Here is a 21,287-nt window from a genome sequence, read left to right on the forward strand (position 1 = left end):
TTGATCCCTATATATATGTGACAGAGCAGTTAATAAATAGTTGATCGAATGCAACGATGAGATTTGAATTCTTTTGGCTTTTTCGTGGCAAAGATGCCAATTTTGCTCAAAAAAATTTTGTTGAATGACCATTTTGTCTCATTTTTAAGATGAAGGATCAAAGTTGGATTAGTAAAATAGTTGATGGTCTAATTGGGGGATTTGCTCACACTTATCTTTAATTATTTGAATTGATTCATGAGTGAGTAAAATATGATAACCCGACGCAATACTCATTCCCCCCCCCCCCTTATTTTTCTTAATTTTTTTGGAAGAATACCCGTGTGATCTCTCATTATCCTTGTTTATAGACATATAAAATCCCTCACTGGCTCACTCTAAAGGTTAAAAAATTGCTACAACTCACCCAAAGCACTTCTCATGATGAAGAAAATAATTTTGCCTGACTTTAAAAAAAATCTCAAATGAAATGTTAATCATAACGTCCATTTTGATCGTTATTTTTAGGAGCTTTATAAAATATATATATATATATATACTATAGCGATTTTATGTATGTGAATTAAAAGGGTGGTTAGAAAGTATGCTCACAGAAAACGTAAAAGTCTTTTTGCAGAAAACTACGATCCAAACAAGGTAATTTTAGTTAAGATATCATGCAGATATTTGCCAAAAGATGAAAGGAAAAATGCTTAAATTTATGCTTCGTAGAGTACAAAATTAGAAGCTAATAGCAAGTCTAAAAAAATTCAGTTGATGACGAACCTTAAGATTTAACGGGTAGAATTGGAATTTTGTGATTCTAAGGGACCATCATGGTTAAAGCTTAAAAGATAAAATCCAAATTAGTCATCAATTTATGGTTAAAAATTCTACATCGTCAATTTTTATGAAAATAAGGGAACTCAAATGATATGGTGATAAAGGAGAGGCTGCACGTTAGTCTAGACCCCAAAAATAAGGGACCAAAGCAATAGCTTTTCCATTAGTTTTTATCCATTTCATCATATTTTCAATAATTTCTAGTAAGTATCCAATATATGATATACATAGGGGTACAATACTTCTTTTTTACTTGAGATTTTTTAGTCATCCAAATTATAAACTCTAACGTCTTCGATAATTACCATGCGGCTATGACAGTGAGAGGGAGGGGTGGATCAAGTAGTACAGATAAATATTTGTAGAAGTGGGAAATCTTGGATTCGAAACCATCTATTTACACTTAAAATAATAATAATAAAGGACACGCTGTGATAGTGGTAGATATTTCGTTGCCTTAAATTACATTAAGTTTGTGTGTTTCTTTAAAATTTTCAAATTTGTTTTCCAAAGTTTATGAGATGATTGAATTTATTAGATGCCATCCCAGCACAAGGTCTAAGCAGAAATCCAAATTTGACTGCTATCTTTACAACAATAAAGTCTGTATAAGCAGTTAACTTAGTGTATTTCTACATTTATCTTTGTCTGTATTATCCATTAATCGTTATCTCTATTATCAATCCTTTTAAACTTTCATTTTTATCCTCGCAAAAACTAAAATTTATCCTAACTATCCAATTATATACGACCAACATAATTTTTGCGGCAACTACCAATAGGTGTAAATATCCAAACTTTTTATTATAAAAAAAGGTTTAATTACCAAAATAACTACCAATTGACATAGATAACCATCCAGTTAGGGAATGTTTCTTCCCATTCTATATCTAATAGTACCATGAGGTCTTTTTCAAAATGTACGTTCACAGTATTAGGAGGAGAACGGAAATCCTAAGGATTTTGTAGGTGACCAATAGTTGAACTACATGTTTTGCGGGCTTCTCTTATAAAGTTTTTTTTTTTTTCTTTTTTTTTTAAATGTTCATCATTGAGATGCTTAGACCTTTGTATTTCATAAAGAAAAATGAAACTTTAATTCACTTTTCCACATTTTTTGTTTTCAGAACTTCCAAATACACATCTACTACATATTCAGCTTGATTTGCATGGCTAATTTTTATATGCACCGTCAGTATACACAGATGCAATATTATATCAACAACTGCTAGTGTAAAAAAAAAAAAAAAAAAAAAAATCTGCGTTGACGTGACAGCGTATAAAGACCTAACCCTACCTAATGATGTATTTTTTAATTAAAAAAAAAAAAAAACTTAATCCTACCTTTTGCTACCAGATTTGGACTAGAATTGGGATCAAACCACAGCTCAGAATAATTTCCAAGTTTCAAGTAACAAATGCTCGCAGGTAAGCTGTAAGATGATATCTTCAATCTTTGTTACATCCATCCTTCACCTTGTCACAACAAAATTCAAAATGGGGAGGAAAAGAAAACAGAAAAACAGTGGAACTTCAACCACAAAACAAGTTCAGAGAACCACCAGACCTAGTATTGATGTCTTGCAAATTCACTATGTTCAGCAGCAACAGCAAATCTTTTCATACGCCTAAAACCTGAGCAAAAGTGGTCTCTAAACAGATTCAAATATTAGGTGTAGCTTCTCATGCAACACTAAATTTAAATAATGTTTTCAAAATCTGAAATCAAGAGGCAAAGAAACAAAGAATGTTTCGGCCTAGTTGATCGGTAAAATGTGTCTTTAACTCCACCAATGAACTTTCTAAACGATCATATGTAACCGATGAACATGCATTTTCACAATTCAGTCTCTAGATCATGACGGGACATAAACAGCAAATCATAGACCCAGACACACAAGCATGCACATGCACAACATTGATGAAGGGGATCCAAAGAGTAGCCAAGCACCTTTTGGAATGAAGAAGAATAGTGTCCTGATATCCAAGGATTTATTACACAAGCAGCATTTTTCTGATTTCTCAAATATAATAAGAGAGTGTGCCCACCTATTGCCATGGAAATGAAAGCATACATGATTCCTAGAGGGATCTCCAGAAGTTAATTTTGCATAATGGAATTCAAACGGTGTTTGCTGAGAACCAAAATACTTGGAGGCACAAATGAAGTCAGAAACTGAGAACATGCGCACATAAACTACAAGTTTCAGTGTACAATGCTGAACCTTTTTATTCATAAATTTTCATTCATATCTTTTGGAAAGTGATAAAATCAGAAAATAAAAAGAGATGATTAAGTCTACTATTCAAACTAAGTTATTAGTTTGAATACTAAAGTTGAATTGCACAAAGAGGTGACATGTAGAACAAATAAATAAATCTACTCCATGAGAAAAAGTTGCATAACCTTTTTATCCTGAGATGACTCACTGACAGCCGATGCAATGTGTCAGGTAATATATTTACCAAAAAACAAATAGTGAAATAATACTGCATAGGTCACGCATAGACAATTCAGAACAACTTATAAAGTTAAAAGACTAGACCTGGATTACAAGATAAAATGACAATTTATATCGGAAAAAGATAACATCTATCAACATGTTAAACAATTTAATCATTAAGGTCAATGCAACTATGACTCAACATCAAGATACAGATATGTGAAAAGTAGCATTGATGTCTATGAACACACACAGAGATAGACAGCAGATTTCAGCCAAGGTAGATATCACGAATTATAATCATTTTTGGCAATGTAACATCACATATCACCAGAATTTCTTACAATTAAGTCTGTGGACTCAATGCAACACAAAAATTTACCCAGAAAGATTGTTAAAGAAACAACTACAATATAAGGAACAAAACTAAAAGAAGGGAGATCTTGTAGCAGATCTAATGGTATTCATGCTGACCTCAGTCCTAACAAAAAAATTTTTGTTCTAAGAGCACTTCAAGCAACAAAATAAGGGAGAAGAATTGAATATGTGACAAAAGCATCTTGTTGCTTAGCAGCTGATTTTGAAGTTGTCGTAATACACACTGTTAGGTCCCTTGTTGGGAATGACATTTACACATGAAGGAAATTAGAACATACAACCTTTTGGATCTTGACTGCGACACTGGTGCAACTGAGTCCATATTAAGGTGCTAACCAACTCTATAAATCCAATTAACTAAAATTAGGAGACATTGTTTGATGAAATGAATCAAATGCACAAGTCATGATGTAAATGTACTACACCCGTCCATTAAATCTTTCTTTTGACTCACATTCAATGCTGTAACTGTGCTTGTCATTCACCTATTAATTCAAGGGAGCATCTAATTGAAGGTTAACGGAAGGTGAGGTTAGGAAGTGACATGATTTCTTTGTGCATTCAACTGCCTATATCATCTTTTCTTCAATTTTGCTTTCCTCAGTACAGTTCGCCCAACTGGTTCTTTTGCTATACATACTGAACTAACTAATGGAAAATGCCTTGATTCCCCATAGAGGTATGATTACTGGCATATGCAATACATGCCCAACCCTTCAGAATCAGTTAGTTTCCTCAATTTAGTCCCTAGAAGTGCTTTTATTAGATCTTGTAGATAAGTTAACATAGACTCATACGTTAAGTATTTATAACAAATCCAGTGGGCACATACACTACAATATGTCACTTTATCATGATCAAGATTCTATTCCACAAAGCATAGCTAGTAAATGGCAGTTTTACAAGTTCATTCCAATTCAATAGCTACAAAACTACCATACAAACAAGCTGAAATTTTACCAGATGATTCAAAAACGTGCAAAAGTTCTTGTAACCCTTTCCTTTCAAGGGGACTATGAGGCATCCTAGGTCTATACACAAATCTAAAGAGGTGGAGGGAAGAAAACATAGAAAAAGGATGAAGAGTTCTAACCACAAAGAAAGAATAATATAGTGGCAGACCCAACGCATGATATCAATCAGCCCCTGGAGCATTTGGCCAGTGAAGGAATTTATAACCTTGAAGTGATGGTGGCATATAGGTCTGAGATGAAGCTTTAGGATTGTCAGGAGGATAGACATAGCCTTTCCCATATCCAATCTCCTTCATTAGCTTCGTCGGTGCATTCCTTAGGTGAAGCGGCACCCCCTCATTCTGCCCAACAGAGTCTCGTGCTACCTTCTGTGCATCTTGAATTGCTCTGTAGACGGAAATTGATTTAGGAGCCAGAGCCAAGTAGGCAACGCATTGCGCTAGAACCACATTGCACTCTGGCATGCCAATAAAGTGACAAGCTTGGTAGCAAGCAACAGCCTGAGTAAGGGCAGATGGATCAGCCAAGCCTACATCTTCACTGGCAAATCTGATGAGGCGACGTGCAATGTACAGGGGCTGTTCTCCTCCTTCCAGCATCCTGGCCAACCAATAGATTGACGCATCAGCATCACTCCCTCTCATGGACTTGTGGAGCGCACTGATGAGGTTGTAATGCTCTTCACCGTCCCTGTCATAAGCTATATGCTTAGACTGCATTGCCTCTTTGACATGACTTACAGTGATCGAAAGCACATCTGAATCCAACGATCCTTCTCCTCCTCCACGTCCTTTTTTCTGATGAAAGCGCTCTGTAGCTGCAGTAGTAGCCGAAAGTTCCAATTTGTTCAATGCCACCCTTGCATCTCCGTCACAATGAGCTGCCAGGAACTCAATGGCTTCATCCTCTACTTGAACTTTCGAGAACGATGAGAGTCCCTTATCGGAATCCGAAATGGCCCGCTTTAGGAGAGTGGCAATGTGGTGGGGTTTGAGGGGATTGAGGACAAGCACAGTGCAACGGGACAACAATGGAGTAATCAAATGGAAAGATGGGTTCTCAGTGGTGGCACCTATGAAAACAATGCTGCCATCCTCAATCACCGGTAGGAGAGAGTCCTGTTGTGCCTTGTTGAACCTGTGAACCTCGTCAATGAAAAGAACAGTCCTCATCCTCCTATTGTTATCGATCTTGGAGTTTTTTGATTTCCACTTTCTAGCCTCCTCCACCGCGTCTCTGACCTCCTTGACCCCCGAATTCACGGCTGAAAAGGGAACAAAACGGTAGACATCAGAGCAAGAACTGACAATGGCTCTGGCGATGGAGGTCTTGCCGGTGCCGGGTGGTCCCCAGAGGACAATAGAAGGGAGGCGGCTATGTCGAATGGCGGAGCGGAGGGCGGAATTGGGGCCCAGAAGGTGTTCTTGGCCAACCACTTGGTCAAGGGTGGATGGCCTCATCAGCTCCGACAAGGGTTCACGTGGAAATGCCACCGGCGAGGAGGAGGGCTGTTGTTTACTAGCATAATTATCGCGTTCTTGCGGGGAGCTGCTTAGCCTAGGCCTCTTCCCTCCCTGTAAGTGATGGTCATCATCATCAAGAACGTCTTCATCAGCATGATCATGCTGCTGCTGCTGCACCTCCTCCTTGCATAGTTGGGATTTAGAAGAAGTAGCGGGCGTTGGGGTTTGAGTTTTGCAACGGAAGTGAAAGAAGCGATCGATTTTGGGCTGGAAATTGGAGGAGGCAGCAGCAGGAGAAAGAGGAGGAGGAGGAGAAGGGCTATTATCATGGTGAATTTGAGGGGCTTGTAAAGCAGTTGCAGTATCAGCAGTATGACGATGAGGAGGACTGGGTGTTGTTTGGCTGCGGCTGAGAATCCAGTCGGTGGCCTTGACGATGTCGCCGCCGGCGGCCTTTAGAGCTTCAGCAGCCAGAGAGTTGGGGAACCCCATGCTCACCAGTTGCTCCATCATTACGTGCATCTTTTCTCCCTTCCTCTGGCGCCAACTCTCATCAAGGAATTGGAATTTGGCACTTTCAGGAAAGCTGAAATGTCAATAGTCCCACCCCACTTTTTAACTTTCCCATCCTGCTGCATCTTACGTTGGTGACATTCAAAAAAGTTGCCCTTCTTCTTCATGTTATTACACTAGTCACCCATAGTCACTATAAGGGTTAATTCTAATTAAACCCACCACCCCTCAAAAAATGTTTCTTTTTCACATGAATGTCTAATTGAATCAATTCACCCCTTGTGCTATTATAAAGTTTTCAATCAGGTACAATTGGCTGGATAGCCCAATTTCAGCTTGAGTTTTGCATGTGCATTACATATATACTAATACATTTATACTCAATTACCAATAATTACACTTTTACTCATTATACATTTATTCTATTAGCCCAAGTAGGCACCGACGAGGGGGGAATGCTTGGGCAACGGGATGAGGGACTTCACCCCCCCCCTTCCCCGGTTGCCATTCCTAGTGGTGATGGAGATGGGGTGTTTTTATTTTTTATTTTTCTCAATACACCAAAATTTCCTGCTGCAATTGCAATGAATTCTAAAACAATTACAGTAAACTACACTAAATTTTTAGATAAACTCATGAAAAACGTGCCATTCAAATGGATCATGATAACTAATCCATGGATTATATCCCAAAGAAAAAAAAACTTTGCTAAAGGTCGAAACCCCCAATCTTGTCAAATTATCAACTTTCATGTGAAGTGATAAAAAATTTTCATGTGAATATGTTAAAAGAGGAAATGATGAACACTAAAAAGAAAATTGATTAAAAAAATCATACAATTCGAGCTTTGCTTTAACCGAAACAAGAAGAAAAACACATGCATTGCTAGGTTAAGAGATGGTAGTGATACGGTTGTAAATGAACAGTTGAGATTTAATTCAAAAAATGGTAGATTTTAATTCGATCTTCAACTAGCTCGAGCCCAAATTCAAACAGAAATTAGGATTTGATTAAAGTATCAAATGCAATTTGAACTTGTGCATGTTCAGCTCCTTAAGGATAAGGCCTGGCTAATTTTTTAATATTTAATATAAAATTATTCATTTTATTATTTTATTATATAAATATTAATATGTATTTGTTATAATTAAATATTAAAATTAAATAGATTTTCAAACCCTTGAATGGAACACAAGCTTATTGAATGTTAAATTGAATTGAACTCAAACTTAAATTTTGAGCTCTAATAAAATTCGAGTTTGAGTCCAAAAATTTGAATCTAACTTTACAGGTTTAAAATTCAATTTAATTTGATTCGTTTTGCAGGTCTATGTAGTGGTTTTACTGTTTCTGTCTCAACCTAACCCTAACGAGTCATGGTGAGTGAAGCAAGTTGGATTATGGTGAGATCTAGGTCTTCTTGTACATGGAGCAATGATAGAAAAGACTATAAATTGGCTCATGGTGATATCATTTGGATGTACACCTATATTTACCAAAATACACATATCTTCACAATTCGAGAGCTCAAATAACTGATCAAATTCGAGCTCAGAATGATGCCGCTGATTAGTGAGAAGAAGATTTCGCTCACCATACTAAGAGTGATGATGCGTGTTTGCTTAAGCAGAGATTGATGTTAGCGAGTTGAAGAGCACCAAGAATATTGCTGGTGTTCTTGATGGTTTCCTTCTACTAAGATTGATGTTGGGGAGTTGAAAAATATCAAAAATATTGCGTTGAATGAAAAAACTACTCATTTTGATGGTAACTTTTTTCGTTACACAGTAGATGTAACATCCATATTACACACTTTAATGTGTTGACACGTATTCTCTTTCCTTTGAATTATCATAATTAAGTTGAACTCAGACGTCCATACTTTGAATTATCATAATTAAGTTGAACTCAGACGTCCATACATCAGGACGTGTAACATAGGTGCCTATGTTACACGCTAATGTGTAACAGAGGATTCATAGCCCATTTTGATGGAACTGATTTGTGGCAGTTGAATGCTTAGAGAAACTACACATTTTGGGGCATAATTGTTCCATTAAATTCACTGTTTCCCAACAAACCTGGTCAGTGGTACATATGTCACCACTGTACAATTTCTTTTGCGAATTGGGGAGAGTTGGTTGACAATTATAAGGTGCCCATCACGGTTCAGTTTTTCTAAGATAAGTGTTTGATTCACAACTGACCACAAATGTTTAGAATACAAGACAAGAGGGGAGGGTGTGCAAGGTGGTCTTATGTACCTAATATGATATTCAGGGAGGTGAAATTCGATTTTTTGCTTGGTTTATCTAAGGATGGACAAGACCCCTGCATTTACATGTTATGTTGAATACAGCAAGTTTGCCTTTTGTAATCTACATGATATTGGAAGCATTGTTAGGGTGAAAAGGGTGGCAAGGTTTACAAAAAAGATTTCTATACTGGAAGCATTACTCCTTAAACAAGGGATATTCAAGAACACAGACCTATGTGTGGTTGGACTCTGAATTCTGCTCGCGACGAAGAAAAAGACCTAGAAAGCTGAACTACGAATGAAATGTACAAATATGTACACAATGTACAACAAGAAGCTTAATGTACACAGCTTGGAACTCACTTCAGCAATGAACTGGCATCGTTAAAAATCAGTGGCAGGCGAAAAATATACTCATTTGAATTGCGAATGGAAGAAGTCTGCCTCCTGTTTGGCTATTTGAGATTGCTTTGGTGCAGAATGTAGGTCCTGCCCCAGCCTCTGTCTTTTCCCTTCTCAATAGTAGACAAAAGCATTTGTAGAAGGTCCTGTGCATCTTCTTTGCAGGCAAACTCTAAGTTAGTCTGGAATAGAGGAAGAGGACTCTGATAATTGTTCCACCGCTTTACCCGACTTCCCTGACTGTGCTTCTGCTGCTGGTGCGGGGATGCCCTCGAGAAGGTATCCATACTGCTTCCTACTATGTGTACTGCGTATTCATCAATAGTGGCATGAATTACACTGTCCATTCCAATATCTGCTTCTACGACCCACTCTGGGCTGGCCGGAACCCCCTGGAAATCGGGCTTACCCAAATCAACCAGACTGGAGCAACTCACCACCAAGATACTTCTGTCTGTGACGATGACGAATTTACCACCCTGTCTAAGTGCTTTACACATGATTAAGATCTGGTCTCCCAGTTTCGCAACATTTTCAGCATTCCTAAGCACAGCTGTTCCAATGGCTTCCTCCCAAGAGTAAGGCTTCAGTGCACATCCTTCACTTAAAGCCCTTGGTAGGCGTACTCTAAATCGCTGTGAACCGACATGAGGAATTTTGCTTCGGTTTCTGATGCTTTGTGCTGTTTTTCCAGTAACCTCAAGGATACTTGCTGCTGGTTTTGCCACAAGTCCTGTTACACCTAGAGCAATGCCTGCATGGACAAATAGAGAATGAGGAAGGGAATATGTAAAACTTTAGGAATCAGTCGCCAGAATCAGCTAGTTGATTTTGGACTACCGTCCAAGGGAAAAGGCACAAATAGTACAAAGATATAACAGAACAACCGGAAACATTACCTGAAACAACTCCAGGTAGGCCATGTTTTTCAGCACCTTGAACAGGTGATTGGAGAAGGCCAGTAAGCCCCTGAAATGGGAAGCTTAAAGTCCATTAATATTTGAACAATCATTCTTATGGCTCACTTGTATATTCTTGTAAAACATAGGTAGTGTACGATGGCTGATATAGAAACAAATAAAAATGTGATATGGGCCAATCATCACTCATGCAGCTGAAAGGACCAGCAACTCTAGAAGAAGCAATCAAATCACTTTACGAAGCCCAACAGATTTTGATGTTACTGTTGAAAAAGGGCTAAATTCCTGCTGAATTCATGGTTTCTATTAGATCAACTATGGCTGGATATACTGCTTCACTCTCCATGAGGATATTCTCTCTAATGTAGTAATACAATTGCCAACTTCTCCACTTTAAACTTTCATAATACTACTTTAAATGAACTACATTTTGCAGTAATACGATTCCTAACTACTCTATTAACTATTATATTACTTTGTGAACAGTGAATAGTGAAATTTTATTGGATACTTCAATTTATGTACTCCATATCAGATGACCGGTGAATTTATGTGTTGATACTTGTTAGCTAAATCCATTTGTTAGTGTTATTGGATATGCTTTGCTTTCCGTTTCATTTTCTTATTTTGTGCATATTCTTTTTACAATTACTGATCGAAAACAAAATCATCTTACCAGAAAAAACTTAATACTCTCATCTTGTCTTTCAAGATATCTTTCGCCAAGTTCCCATGAACATCCTCCATATAAACATTATTAATTATTACCCGTGCATTTGGAAACAACCAATTTCACAGGTGTTCCATTCCTGAAATTGCTATACTAATAAAATTGTGTGCAATAATCTAACCAGTTAAAAATAATGATTACCCAAAGAAATTTCCTTGACGGAACAAACTTATATTGTACTTTGATTGATGCTTACTCTGTAATAGTGAACAGTTTCAATATTTAAAATGTTACCATCTATACATGAGAGAAGTTAAAATTAGTGAATGGTACAAATTTAGTTAGTACTAATCTTTTTCACCATTTTCTATGCAAATGCATGACTAGAACTACTACAAAAGAAGTGCCAGAAATTGCTCATTTACATCTAATCACATCAAGTTATTGAATGAAGTTTTTGGATAATACAAGCAAATGAACACAAATTTCAATTTATCAAAGCAAACAACGAGTACTATGAGAATTGTGATAACAGAGAAACGCACCTCCAAAAATTCATTAATTACACCTTTGCTATTAGTTGAAATTCCCTTTTTTTCCCTTCCCATCTGCCCAACATTCTGGTTATCCAATGCAAAAGCAACAATACCCTGCAAGTGGAGATTTGTGTTACCACTAAGAAGTCAATAACAATTACACGTTTCAAGTATTGCTAGGTAACAAGTACCTTATGTGCTGCTCTGCTGAATTGACTCGCAGCATCACTTATCGCATAGAGTGTGTTACTCAGAAGACTGGTGGTGCCTTGTGCCATGCCTGTAAGGAGTCCTACAGGGCTCTGCAGGAGCCATTGTTAATTCCACTATATAAGGTCAATCATAGTCTTAGCAAAGAGTAGTATAAACTTACTTGAAAAACATTCTGGACAGGAACTGATACAAAATCTTTTATCCCAAGACTGACGCTCCTCGCAAATCCCAAAGGATTGCCAATAAGGCCAGCAGAACCAAACAACTATAGATAAACAATAAAAGCTTAATATGTTGCTAACACTGCTGATTTAAGAAAAACAAAAAGAGACAATCAGAGAATAATATCTAAAAATACAGTTTTAGCACATGTAGAGTTCAAAGTAATTTTTCTTCATACAAGAGACATGGATGTATATGTGAACAGCACTGGTTTTCTGTCCAGCTAATTGAGATTGAGAGGGAGGCCAAGGTCATTGTTCCCTAATTCTCATCAGATTAGAGAAGAATACTCCACAGGATAAATTTAGAGTCTCCAAGTATCAAAAAAATTATGAGGCAGGCTAAGATGGAAAAAACAAGCTAATGAGCCTAATGTCCCTAATTTGATGTGATGAAAGCCAATTCTACTAGGGAAAAAACACATCAAAACATTCCACACTTGGAGATTGGACTTGCACGTACTTTCAGCATAAATTCTAAAAGGCTGGAAAGCCAATAATCCAGGACATACAAACCAATTACTAGAAAAGCACCAAAATAAAAGATATGCATCTCACTGCATTCTTTTTCAATCTATGCCTTCATCAACCCCACTATATAGGAAAGTATAATCTGAAGACTCAAAAAGGATTGAGTGCTCAATTGATTTACATTCTTCAGAAAAAGCTTGTTGTCTAATTTTTGTGTAAGACAAAAACTTTTTGAACTTAAGGAACAGGTCAAAAGACTGGTTCACTCACCAATTTTTGTCCAATTCGAACTAGTACTGGTCAATGAGAGAGATAGACAGTGGCAGGAGCATTACTTTATTGGGAAAGTTTTGGAATCCAAGTATCACAACATGTTATCTACTTCTTTATATGCTGCATTGCCACTTTCTTTTCCTCTTACCACAATATACAAAATGAGCTAGCTCAGAGTTAGCTCTTCCTTTTCCTTAGTTACCTGCTCCATCCTTTTCACCACCAGGCACTTCTAGTCAAAGACCAATCACTCCAGGGTTTTATTTGTCATCATTAGATTCGGTAACTACACCATCATCTGGCTTAGATTCCAACACCTACATCCAACTTCTCGCCCTGTACCTTATTGTAGATATATCCCTCTATACATAACTTTGCTGCCTCACTATGTTCTCTCTGACTTCAGCAATCTGCATGAAGCTATTTGTCATCTGAGTTGGAAAATGGCTATCACAGACATGTTTGCTTTGTAAAAAAAATGAAAAATTTGGCAACTTCTACCAGTCCTTATGTCAGATTAGTGTTGGTTTTACATACAGCGAGCTACCGGGCATATTACTTCTTTCGAAGTTCAAAGCAACTCTGTCACCAAAGGGAGAATTATATGGCTTTTACAATTGTGTTGCAATGGATTCTGATAATCTTAAAGATGCTCCCAAGAGACTTTGACATATTAGTATAATTGGCAAGTTGACGTTCAAGGTCTAAAACTGTAGCAGTTCCAAAGGCTCTGCGGGATGTTGGTCACAAAGAAGAAGAAAACTGACAAACGCTTCATGCAGGAAAGTCAAGTTCCACACTGTAATGTTCTATGTGATAGTATTATACAATCAAAAGATCATTTGAAGAGCTAGAGCACGAGTATTGGGTCAAATAAACATAAAGCACCCTGAAAAGCACAAATTCTCACTCTTCAGGCTCGAAATCTCTCAATCTTCCTACAGATCAGAACATAATAGTCCAATAAGCTGATATTCTAATTGCCAAACCGTCTCAGTTCCTGATGCTGAAGGACAAGAAAACAAGGGACAAGATACCTTGGAAGAATAAATGGAATGTAACTATGAGCCGATCAGATTCTAAGAGATGCAGAGACACCACTTAGAGATTACCTTGTACATCTCATGAAGAGACTGCCTACTGTAATGCCTGATAAGGATCTCCTGGATGGATTCCCAGCTAGCCAGCTGATGAGAAAGAATTAGCTCTTTAAGGTGAATATTTGCACCCTCGACGTCTGCTAGGGCCATAAAACCCCTCTGTATTTCAGTGTCATCAGTATTAGCAACAGATAAAGCTACATCAAGAACTTTAATCACCTTCACATCAGAAAAATTTAACATAATTTCCTGAAAGCTTTTGCTTACATGGATGAGGGATTCTCCCAATGCAAGGACCCCACTTCGAAGCATCCATGGGCTGCTGGAAAAGCTGGAGCAAGTAACACATCATACAGGTCAGGGTTTGTTTATCTCAGGAGAACTACAAAGAGAAAGAAAAAAAAGCAGATAAACGGAAAACCTTAAAGTCATCTTAATTGGTGCCAGATCAAGCAGTTCAACATATATTTTCTTCTGCTTTCTCGCTAGAAGGTGAATTTGCTGCCAGGGAGCTCCAATAGGTATTACTGGAGGAAGCGAAGAGCTTCTCCACTCTTCTTGATATGAAGTAGTAACAAGGGCCTGAATTTGTGCATTAGTATCCTTGACAATACCAGGGTCAGAAAAAGATGGATAAAGTGTAGAATCTACTTGCTGCAGAACCCTGGTTTGGAACCTCATTTGCATAGTTTTGAAGTATCTTAATAGACTTAACACCAAATCTTGCTCAAGCTCAAGATGAAAATCTGTCACTCTGCAATCATTGTTCATAAAAACAAAGTTTAAATACTACTACTTAAATTTATCATAGAGAACAAGTTCTGTAGTGCTTCTTAACATATTAGACATAATTGATAGAACAGCAGAAACCTTAAGTTAATATGTTCAAATGACACCAACGACATATTTTTGGTCCTCCACTTTGCCACAGATAGGTTGATCACTGGTTCTTGCAACCTATCAGAATCAATTTGACCTGTAATCTTTTTCCTATCGTCCTTATTGCCTTTATAGCACTTGTCAAAGGACAAAATGACAGGATATGGAGTGCTTGGCAACTGGTTATCAATTTGCAAGAATGAGATATGCAAGCAAAACTTTTGTTGATCAACACTCTGAATAAGATCAATTCTTGAATTCTTTGCACAAAGAAAGAGCAACTCCTACAACATAATAGAAGCACAAAAATATAAGCACTGATCCATGTAATTGGATTGTTTCAGCAGCTATGTAAAAATTTGATACGTTTTTACATACCTCTGGGTAGGAATTCATTAGAGAGATCCCAATAAAGGGAATGTCAACTAATATCTTTTGGTTAAAAGGACCAAAACTTTCACGTTTTTGGGCTTCTTTTTGCTTAATTTTAAACTTAAAGGTGTCTGAAGTAGGCAAATCATTCAAAACATGGTGGCTGGAATCAATAATGCTGAGGACCTGCCATAATGTTACAGCTAAATATGATCATTCCTGAAAACTGAAGGAAAAATAAGGCATAATAAATATATCAAGTACAGCATGCGTACCTTAATTGCTCCTTCAGAATGAACAGAAACCAGCAAAGTTCTTTCAGGTTTCTGCAAAAGATAATACAAATGACAGCTCATCCTGACAGTACATTCATCCCAGTCATGAATTAAAGAAACACAAATGCCGAGTTTTGTTTAGAACGAACAAAAAACATAGAAATTTTATCACTACAAAAGATGTAGAATGTCGACAAAAAGGCAGAAAGGGACTAAAAGAATACATAAAAACACGTTACCATCATGGATTAGTTATATATTCCTTGATCAGAAAACATTTGCATGCAGAAATTCTTTGACTTGAATGCTACGCTAATTCCACAATGTCAATTGTCAATTCTGGCACAACCGTTTCAATTACTCACCAACGATATCATCCGGTTTATGTTGCACACACTTGTTTTTATCTTTTTTTCCCCTGTTTTGTACAATGGGTGCGTTACCCTAGTCTAACTCTTAACTTTTTTTTTTTTTTTGTGGTTCAGGAAGGGGTAAGGTTTGCATTGAGAGAAGCTTTGATGCTGAAGTGTGGATATGTGCAATTAAATTGAAATTCTGGCCCTTGTCTAAGTAAATGAAGCTGCTTAAAATAACTTTGTATAGTGTTCAAACACACAATCAGACATTCCAGTTGAGAAAGATTGCAAAAATTCTGATGGATCAAAATGGGATCATCAAAACTCAATTCTCAAAGGATAGACAAGCCTGAAGTCTGAATCTATCCACCAACAATTGCAGACAGCAAGTAGAAGAGCAAGACTTTTAATAAGCTACGGGAAATTCATATGTGGCATAAAGATAATTTTTAACTACACAACTTATATGAAGTATGCTGAAGTGCAATATATTTTCAAAAGGATTAGCGCACACCATAAGATTACCTCAAGAGTTGCAGGTAAGTATACTGGTGAGTAATCCTTGACATCATCAAGTGTATATATCCCTATAATGCGCTCACCAAGCACCTGATTAATTGGACACAAACATGTATAGAAACAACAGAAGAGGAGAATTCAGAAATAAAATGTCATCTGGAGTTCACAAAAGGTCATACCTCAACAGTCAGACGGTGTGGAAAGCAAGGTTCATCCCATGCATAAGGTTGAGATGTGTAAGAGTGAACCGTAGTTTCAAAGGTTTCACATCTTTGTTGGTAAACTCGTAGTCTCTACGATAAGCAAAAGAAGGCAATGTCATAATCAAGATCTCATAAAATAAATAGTTGAAGGACCATTACACCACCTACATGAATCTAAAAACACATTCCGTCTGTCTATTGACTGAAGGAATAAGACCAGAAGACATTTCATGCATGTCTCTGGGTGTTGTGAGCAAGAGAGATCATACTAAAGCCTAAGCTTCCCCCCCTCCCGCTTTTTTTTCTCCTTTTTTAGTGCATGCATGCCAAACACCTCTGTTACTCGGACCCTTCACTTTGCCCTGCTTCATTTTGCACTAGAACACCAGTGTTCACAGACTCCCGTACCCAAGTCCGAGTAACATAGCAAAGAACAGGGTTCTTTAGATATAAAAAACAAAAGCTCATCCAAACTGCAATTTTTGTCTGTATATTTCAAAAGATCTTATGCAACCCAAGCTTTTAAGGCCAGTATGATAATTCTTCTTGACAACTAAATAGGGCAAAAATAATGAGACAAAACCCAGACAAAAATAAATTTAGAAGGCCATGTCAGTTAATAGCCACAAGTCAAGTAACAGAAAGAAGAACGAAAAGGAAAAAGTGAATCCATGCAAACCAATTAGTAACATTATGAATTTCGCAAAAATAGAGTGACATTAAAAGATTAGAGATCATGAGAAAAAGTCAAAACCTTAGAAAACTTCAAATGCCATGCTGCTACTACATGATAAAATACCATTCTTGTCAAAGCAAGGATCAAATGATTACCAACCTCCATTGAAAAGTTGTCAATCCTGTAGGGCATAAAGCCTGTATCATCATCAGATAAGAGAATCAAGTTCGTTCCAGAATTTCCATGAGAACTTCCAACTACCTTGTTATCTTCAATGGAAACATCAGCACTCTGCACTTCCGCACGGATCATGTTTACAGAACCAGATGCATAATTCCACATTTTAACCTGAGTATCACCTAGATGCTCTGGTGAGAAGCAACCTGACCACTGCGATCCAGGTTCATGAAAACGAATACAAACAAGAAACTCCCTGGAGAATTTAAGAGTGTGAATATTAAAAAACAGGAAAGCACTATACTTTGTAGGTTTGTACTCTCTATTATTGATTTTTATTTTGCTGGTTTTGTTTGGGCGGATATGTGCGCGACCCAGGAAGGCAAAATGGCATATAATTCGACAGCAGCAATTCTGTTGTGAAGACATTTTCCATTTTAAGTGAAAGCTCCTTCACATTCTACACTTACTATAATTCATTCAAAGTTATTCAGCCTGCTTCTTGTCTATGAGACCATACATTCTATATGGTGCAGAAGGTAGTTTAATAGCACTAAGAAATAGGCTTGAAACTACTGAATTTTAAGAACATATAGGACTTAGAAACAAAGTTTGAGAACCAAAATATCCAATTCGATGGCTCTCATATCATCAGAAACCAAGATACCTAAGAGTATGAAAACTTATAAAATTTCAATCAGGTATTGCAAATTGGGATTTAGCCTCATGCAAGGGTCAATATCTCCCATTCAAGAAGATAGAATTCTAGTCACATGATACATCTACCTGGCTATATCTATGCACTGAATATGAGAATGTTGTCCAGCTTCAAGAAGAAAAACTCGATCAGTACCCTTTTGCTTGTAAAACAAGGCCCTGCTGCATGCATTGCTGATAACATACCTGGAGAAATAGAGAAATACAGATATCAAGATGATATGAACTGAGAAGAAGAACAATCTGCTCAAGCTAACCAGATAAGAACTAGAAAACACATAGAATCAAATTCATGATGATCCGTGCTCAATACCTTGGCTGAAATGTTATAATCTTTGTCCTTCCAGGAAATGGTGCAGCAACAGCACTAACAGATACCAGGTACCCAGCATTTCTGCACAGCTGAGGAACAACTACACTAGTTGAACCAGTTGGTGGAACAAGCAAAAATGGGCTCGACCACAAAGAACTGGGGATTTCTTTGGAAACAGTATCAGGCGGGCATCTACTCAACCTGACCAATATTTCACCAGAACTAGAAATCTGACCAGGAGAGTACATGCAAGGATTGACCTTCGTACAATCCATTCCCTCAAAATCAGAAGAGTTCATGTCTGGTTTCAACTTTAATTGTCTGTTTGTACCAGACTCATCCTTAGGCATATGAAGTGATGATCTTGAAGCATCCAAGTCAGGCATCTCAGCACACCCATGGCACAATTTTGATGGGCCATATGGACTCGAGAATTTGTTATACAGTTTGGAGTCAACAGCTTTCTTGTCAATTTCATTTCTTAATGAACTGAATGCTAGATGAGAATTCCTTGGAGCTTTAAGGAGATCCTGACTAGAAGAAAGCAGACTCAACCCAACTTTGCTGCCAAGCGTTTGGTCGTGCTCATGCAAATCGTAACATGAAGTTACAATGCAACTATTGCCCTTGAGCTCATTGACAGAGTTTGATAAAATAAGAGGAAAACCAATGCAATTATATATCAAGAATGGAACAGAAATGCATATTTCACGAGCTCCTGAGAATGCATCCATTATTTTCTCCATGGTGACATACAAAGGACCTATAACCATAAATAATATACTCAAGGAATTAGGTTTTGAGAAGACAAACAAAAATATTTTAATCCTTCTACAAAAAGATGATAAAATTACCGTCAAGTGGCTCAGAATCAAAAGCAATAGTTTCAGATAGAGAGAACTTGGTTCCACTGAGCTTAGCCATTGCACTAAATGTTTCAGCACGTGGAAATTTGAGGACTGAAGGTCTAAAGCGCTCAATGCTACAAGTTATTGTCAGGTCATTTGAGGAATCGATGTGAAAGAAAGAAGTTTCAACCTGAAAAAGCACAAATAATTTTTTCAGAACACCAGCAAATGAAGAAGTTCAACTTATGAAACACTAGGAAACCTACAAGTTATGCTAAAGACCTTGGAAAGTGCTGCACTACGTGTAATACCACCATTATCGATGAGCACTGAAACTGTCACTGGAAGATAATTTTTGAACACTAATGGGCTAGTTAAGATCACCAGATGCATCAATCGTTTTTTTGACATCTGCAAGTCATTTGATTGTTTCCTGTAGCTTTTGTTGGAGGTTTTGGCACTATCCTCACCAGGAAAACTTCTCTTCAGTCCATTGACTGCAGGCAAGGACCTATTATCAACTGATATGCAGCAGCGGAAAGGAGCACTGCTAGGATGAGATGGATAGCACATAAAGGAACGCAGAAGATTAGTCCTACTCTCGTTTAAAACTAAATTTGAGACGTTATAAGCCTCACTCCAAAGGTAAGTATCGCCAAGAGGGCGCCATCTCATTCGACCTGCTTCAGCCAAATGCAAAGGCAGAGGAAACTCCTTCCCTGGATATATAGGATCTAGAATCTGGAAAAAGAAATTATTGCAAAGCTCAATGGCACAAATTCAGTAGGACTAATAAATGGAGAAAAAATAATACTTTCCTTCCAATCTCAATACCTTTGGAGACACGCCAAATGGAATATCAAAACGCACTTCAAGAGGCATAGAAGTTGCATTTTTTAGTAGAACCTGAAAAACAAAATTGGAAACACTTGGGCATGCTGCTGAAAAACAATAATAATGCACAAGAAGTATGTCTAGGATTTGGGCATACTGTTGAATATACTCGCAGCAACTTCGAGTAGCGCTGGACTGATACATCAACAACCACAGGAATGACAAAGCCACTCTTTGTCTCTGTCCTACCATCCCCTTGCGGCTTTTTACATCCTGTTGAATTATCCACACCATCAACAATTCCAGATCTAGTATTTGGCTTGGAAAAGTCCGCCTCAAAGTATCTAAGACCTACAAGATCCATTGAAATTGGAGGAGAAGGTATTGATGTGCCCTCTAGTTGTATAATAATAAAACAGTGAGCTGCCTCAACTATTTGCTTGCTATAGTGTCTTTCAGATGATTGAACAAGTCTATCATGGAAAAGCTGCTTCTTTGGAGTTTCATCAACATATATTGGAACTGAAGAACCAGCTTGCAGTATATATCCACCTTTTGAGGGCAATGCATTCTCATATTCAACAAGCTCCCCTTCACAAATATGAAAAACCAAGGGCAAGGAAGTTAAATTTTGAAGTATATACGGAGCATATCTTCTGGTATCTAGATTCTCCTTTATCTGAGACTTAAAGAATCTTGGACTAGTTGATCGAGTAGTTATTTCTGGCAGCTCCCAGACATCCTTCATCATATCTGTCGTCCGGTAAATAACCTTAAGAAGCAAGAGTAAGATACATAAATAATGACTCAAATATGATCTAAAAATGTACAAGGCCTATAAAAGGTGCCAAACCAAGTATTGCATTCAACAGAACCTGATTTCAACAAACAGCAAGTTTTAAGGCTAATGAACTGGTTGACATCATGAAAAGCTTAGCTTCTTTTTTTGTTTATTTAGATCTATTAACCCATCAACTGATTATGAGATAATACAGCTTGAAACTTCTTACAAGCTTACAGCACGAAATAAATACAACAATGCAATCGATGGTAAGACTAATACTCTCCTTATTACATAATCCTCTTTTATTAAGGGACTCATCCTCTAACATATCGCGCTGTTAATAAGGGAAAGTACCTTCTGGCGTCACGGTATCTACCTTAATAAATTTTGACTTCTATGCAAAACAATAAATGCCCAGAGACTTAAAGCAAGCAACACAATTACTCATCACCACCTGTATAATAATACAATCACCAATACAACAAAATACTTTACATGTTTAGATCAATTATGTTGAAGTTGCATAAATATTATCATTAAGCTGTACAGAGTGAGCACACCCCAAATGCAATCAAAATTTGAATTTTAGAAACCTGCACAAACATCAGTTCTCTAAGGAACTAGTCCTATTGCACTTGGGTATGTAAATACTCTACTTTTCAGTTTTGATTACAATA

At 37.3% G+C, this 21,287-nt stretch overlaps 2 protein-coding genes across 8 annotated transcripts in view; both read right to left on the minus strand.

Moving 5' to 3' along the window:
- Positions 1 to 1,982: 1,982 nt before the first annotated feature.
- Positions 1,983 to 6,734, minus strand: LOC113715461 (uncharacterized). Its single transcript, XM_027239666.2, has 2 exons — positions 4,738 to 6,734; positions 1,983 to 3,985 (listed from the first exon to the last, which is right to left on the minus strand). The coding sequence occupies exon 1, from the start codon at positions 6,601 to 6,603 to the stop codon at positions 4,780 to 4,782; it is 1,824 nt and encodes a 607-aa protein (XP_027095467.1). The 5' UTR covers positions 6,604 to 6,734; the 3' UTR covers positions 1,983 to 3,985; positions 4,738 to 4,779.
- A 2,283-nt stretch (positions 6,735 to 9,017) lies between these two features.
- LOC113717125 (intermembrane lipid transfer protein VPS13) overlaps positions 9,018 to 21,287 on the minus strand; it is a 51,597-nt gene continuing 39,327 nt past the window's right edge. For 4 of the 7 annotated variants that reach the window (XM_072070367.1, XM_027241786.2, XM_072070369.1 and 1 more), the window contains 20 exons: positions 19,984 to 20,598; positions 19,827 to 19,898; positions 19,275 to 19,733; positions 18,999 to 19,182; positions 18,145 to 18,907; positions 17,901 to 18,017; positions 17,097 to 17,370; positions 16,238 to 16,351; positions 16,065 to 16,148; positions 15,184 to 15,234; positions 14,915 to 15,094; positions 14,528 to 14,820; positions 14,079 to 14,411; positions 13,925 to 13,988; positions 13,670 to 13,816; positions 11,753 to 11,857; positions 11,571 to 11,681; positions 11,389 to 11,493; positions 10,153 to 10,222; positions 9,018 to 10,007 (listed from right to left, as the gene is read on the minus strand). In XM_072070367.1, the coding sequence (XP_071926468.1) occupies positions 9,307 to 10,007; positions 10,153 to 10,222; positions 11,389 to 11,493; positions 11,571 to 11,681; positions 11,753 to 11,857; positions 13,670 to 13,816; positions 13,925 to 13,988; positions 14,079 to 14,411; positions 14,528 to 14,820; positions 14,915 to 15,094; positions 15,184 to 15,234; positions 16,065 to 16,148; positions 16,238 to 16,351; positions 17,097 to 17,370; positions 17,901 to 18,017; positions 18,145 to 18,907; positions 18,999 to 19,182; positions 19,275 to 19,733; positions 19,827 to 19,898; positions 19,984 to 20,598 (4,842 nt within the window). In that variant the 3' untranslated portion in view covers positions 9,018 to 9,306. Of the gene's footprint in view, positions 10,008 to 10,152; positions 10,223 to 11,388; positions 11,494 to 11,570; positions 11,682 to 11,752; positions 11,858 to 13,467; positions 13,564 to 13,669; positions 13,817 to 13,924; positions 13,989 to 14,078; positions 14,412 to 14,527; positions 14,821 to 14,914; positions 15,095 to 15,183; positions 15,235 to 16,064; positions 16,149 to 16,237; positions 16,352 to 17,096; positions 17,371 to 17,900; positions 18,018 to 18,144; positions 18,908 to 18,998; positions 19,183 to 19,274; positions 19,734 to 19,826; positions 19,899 to 19,983; positions 20,599 to 21,287 lie in introns of those variants that run through there. The other 3 variants (XM_072070368.1, XR_011822939.1, XM_072070372.1) reach the window with 3 other exon arrangements.

Source organism: Coffea arabica, chromosome 11c, assembly GCF_036785885.1.
Source record: "Coffea arabica cultivar ET-39 chromosome 11c, Coffea Arabica ET-39 HiFi, whole genome shotgun sequence".
Taxonomy (NCBI): domain Eukaryota; kingdom Viridiplantae; phylum Streptophyta; class Magnoliopsida; order Gentianales; family Rubiaceae; genus Coffea; species Coffea arabica.